The following is a 999-nucleotide window of genomic DNA, read 5'->3' on the forward strand; positions in this document are numbered from 1 at the left end:
ACCTCTGTCGCCTTAGCGGTGACTAATTCTAAGTCCCTGGGCCCTCCTGCAGAAGGTCCCATCTACATAGCCCCTCCCCGGGGTAAATACCAAGCGTGCCGAGTCACGGCATTAGATGACTCGGGTGCCCAGATTTCCCTCATACGGGAAGACAGGATTCCGTATGGGGCAGTTATAAATAGGCGGAACTTAGTAACGATCGAGGGAGTGAATCGCTACAAAATGATCCTCCCTACGGTCCAACTGAGGGTCACCAGACCCCGCAAAGCCAGGATGTTTTGTCTCGTTGTAGCGAAACACATTCCAGGAGGCTATGACGTCCTCCTGGGCCAGGACTTTACGTCCCCCTCCAAACCACGACAATTCCGGGGTCCAAATTCCCCAAATAATCCTCCAGATCCAAGTCCAGTGCCTGGCACTGCCTCAGAGCCAGTGCCGAGGTCCCAGCCAGATCTCCCTTCAGGAGAACCTCGCCAATCAACTCCTCTGCCAGTGCCACTTGGGCGCACTGAGCAATGCCAATCTCTGTCCGTCCAGACAGACGAGACCACTACCACATCGCTACCAGCACCAGTGCCAATGCCAGTGCCAGAGCATGCCCCTGATCCCCCTCCAAGGGATCCAACTCCAAACCCCCTCTCTTCACCCGGCCTGGTTCCACTGCCAGTGTTGGTAGCAAGAGAGACGGGTATTCCTGACCCCAGCGGAGGCTCACCCAAAGGCACGGATTCGTAACCCGGGCCTGAGCTGGTCACCACTGCCTACGAGTCAACCACACCCACTCCGACCGCCTCCTCTCTCTCGCCACCTGCCACAGATACCTTTGTGAGTCATGGTTCTACCCCACCTCGCTGGCCGATGAACTCTGTGAGCTGAGCCGATTAATGTCCGAGCTGGCGAACAAAATTCCTGTGTCAGTTGTCGCAGCAGCTGACCCAGATGGCACCCCTTGCCGCCCTTCGGCCTCAGGCCCTCCAATTCCCCAGCCGAGGACAACGG

The 999-nt window shown here is 57.6% G+C and overlaps 1 protein-coding gene across 1 annotated transcript; it reads left to right on the forward strand.

Moving 5' to 3' along the window:
* Positions 1-273: 273 nt before the first annotated feature.
* LOC136851311 (MAPK-interacting and spindle-stabilizing protein-like) lies at positions 274-735 on the forward strand. Its single transcript, XM_067125318.1, has one exon. It carries the CDS (start codon positions 274-276, stop codon positions 733-735), a length of 462 nt encoding a protein of 153 aa, XP_066981419.1.
* Positions 736-999: the final 264 nt, after the last annotated feature.

Source organism: Macrobrachium rosenbergii, chromosome 3, assembly GCF_040412425.1.
Source record: "Macrobrachium rosenbergii isolate ZJJX-2024 chromosome 3, ASM4041242v1, whole genome shotgun sequence".
In the NCBI taxonomy this organism is placed as follows: Eukaryota; Metazoa; Arthropoda; class Malacostraca; order Decapoda; family Palaemonidae; genus Macrobrachium; species Macrobrachium rosenbergii.

Excerpts from the sequence above, each read along its gene's own strand:
- LOC136851311 (XM_067125318.1), top strand. The coding sequence starts at position 274 with ATGTTTTGTCTCGTTGTAGCGAAACACATTCCAGGAGGCTATGACGTC.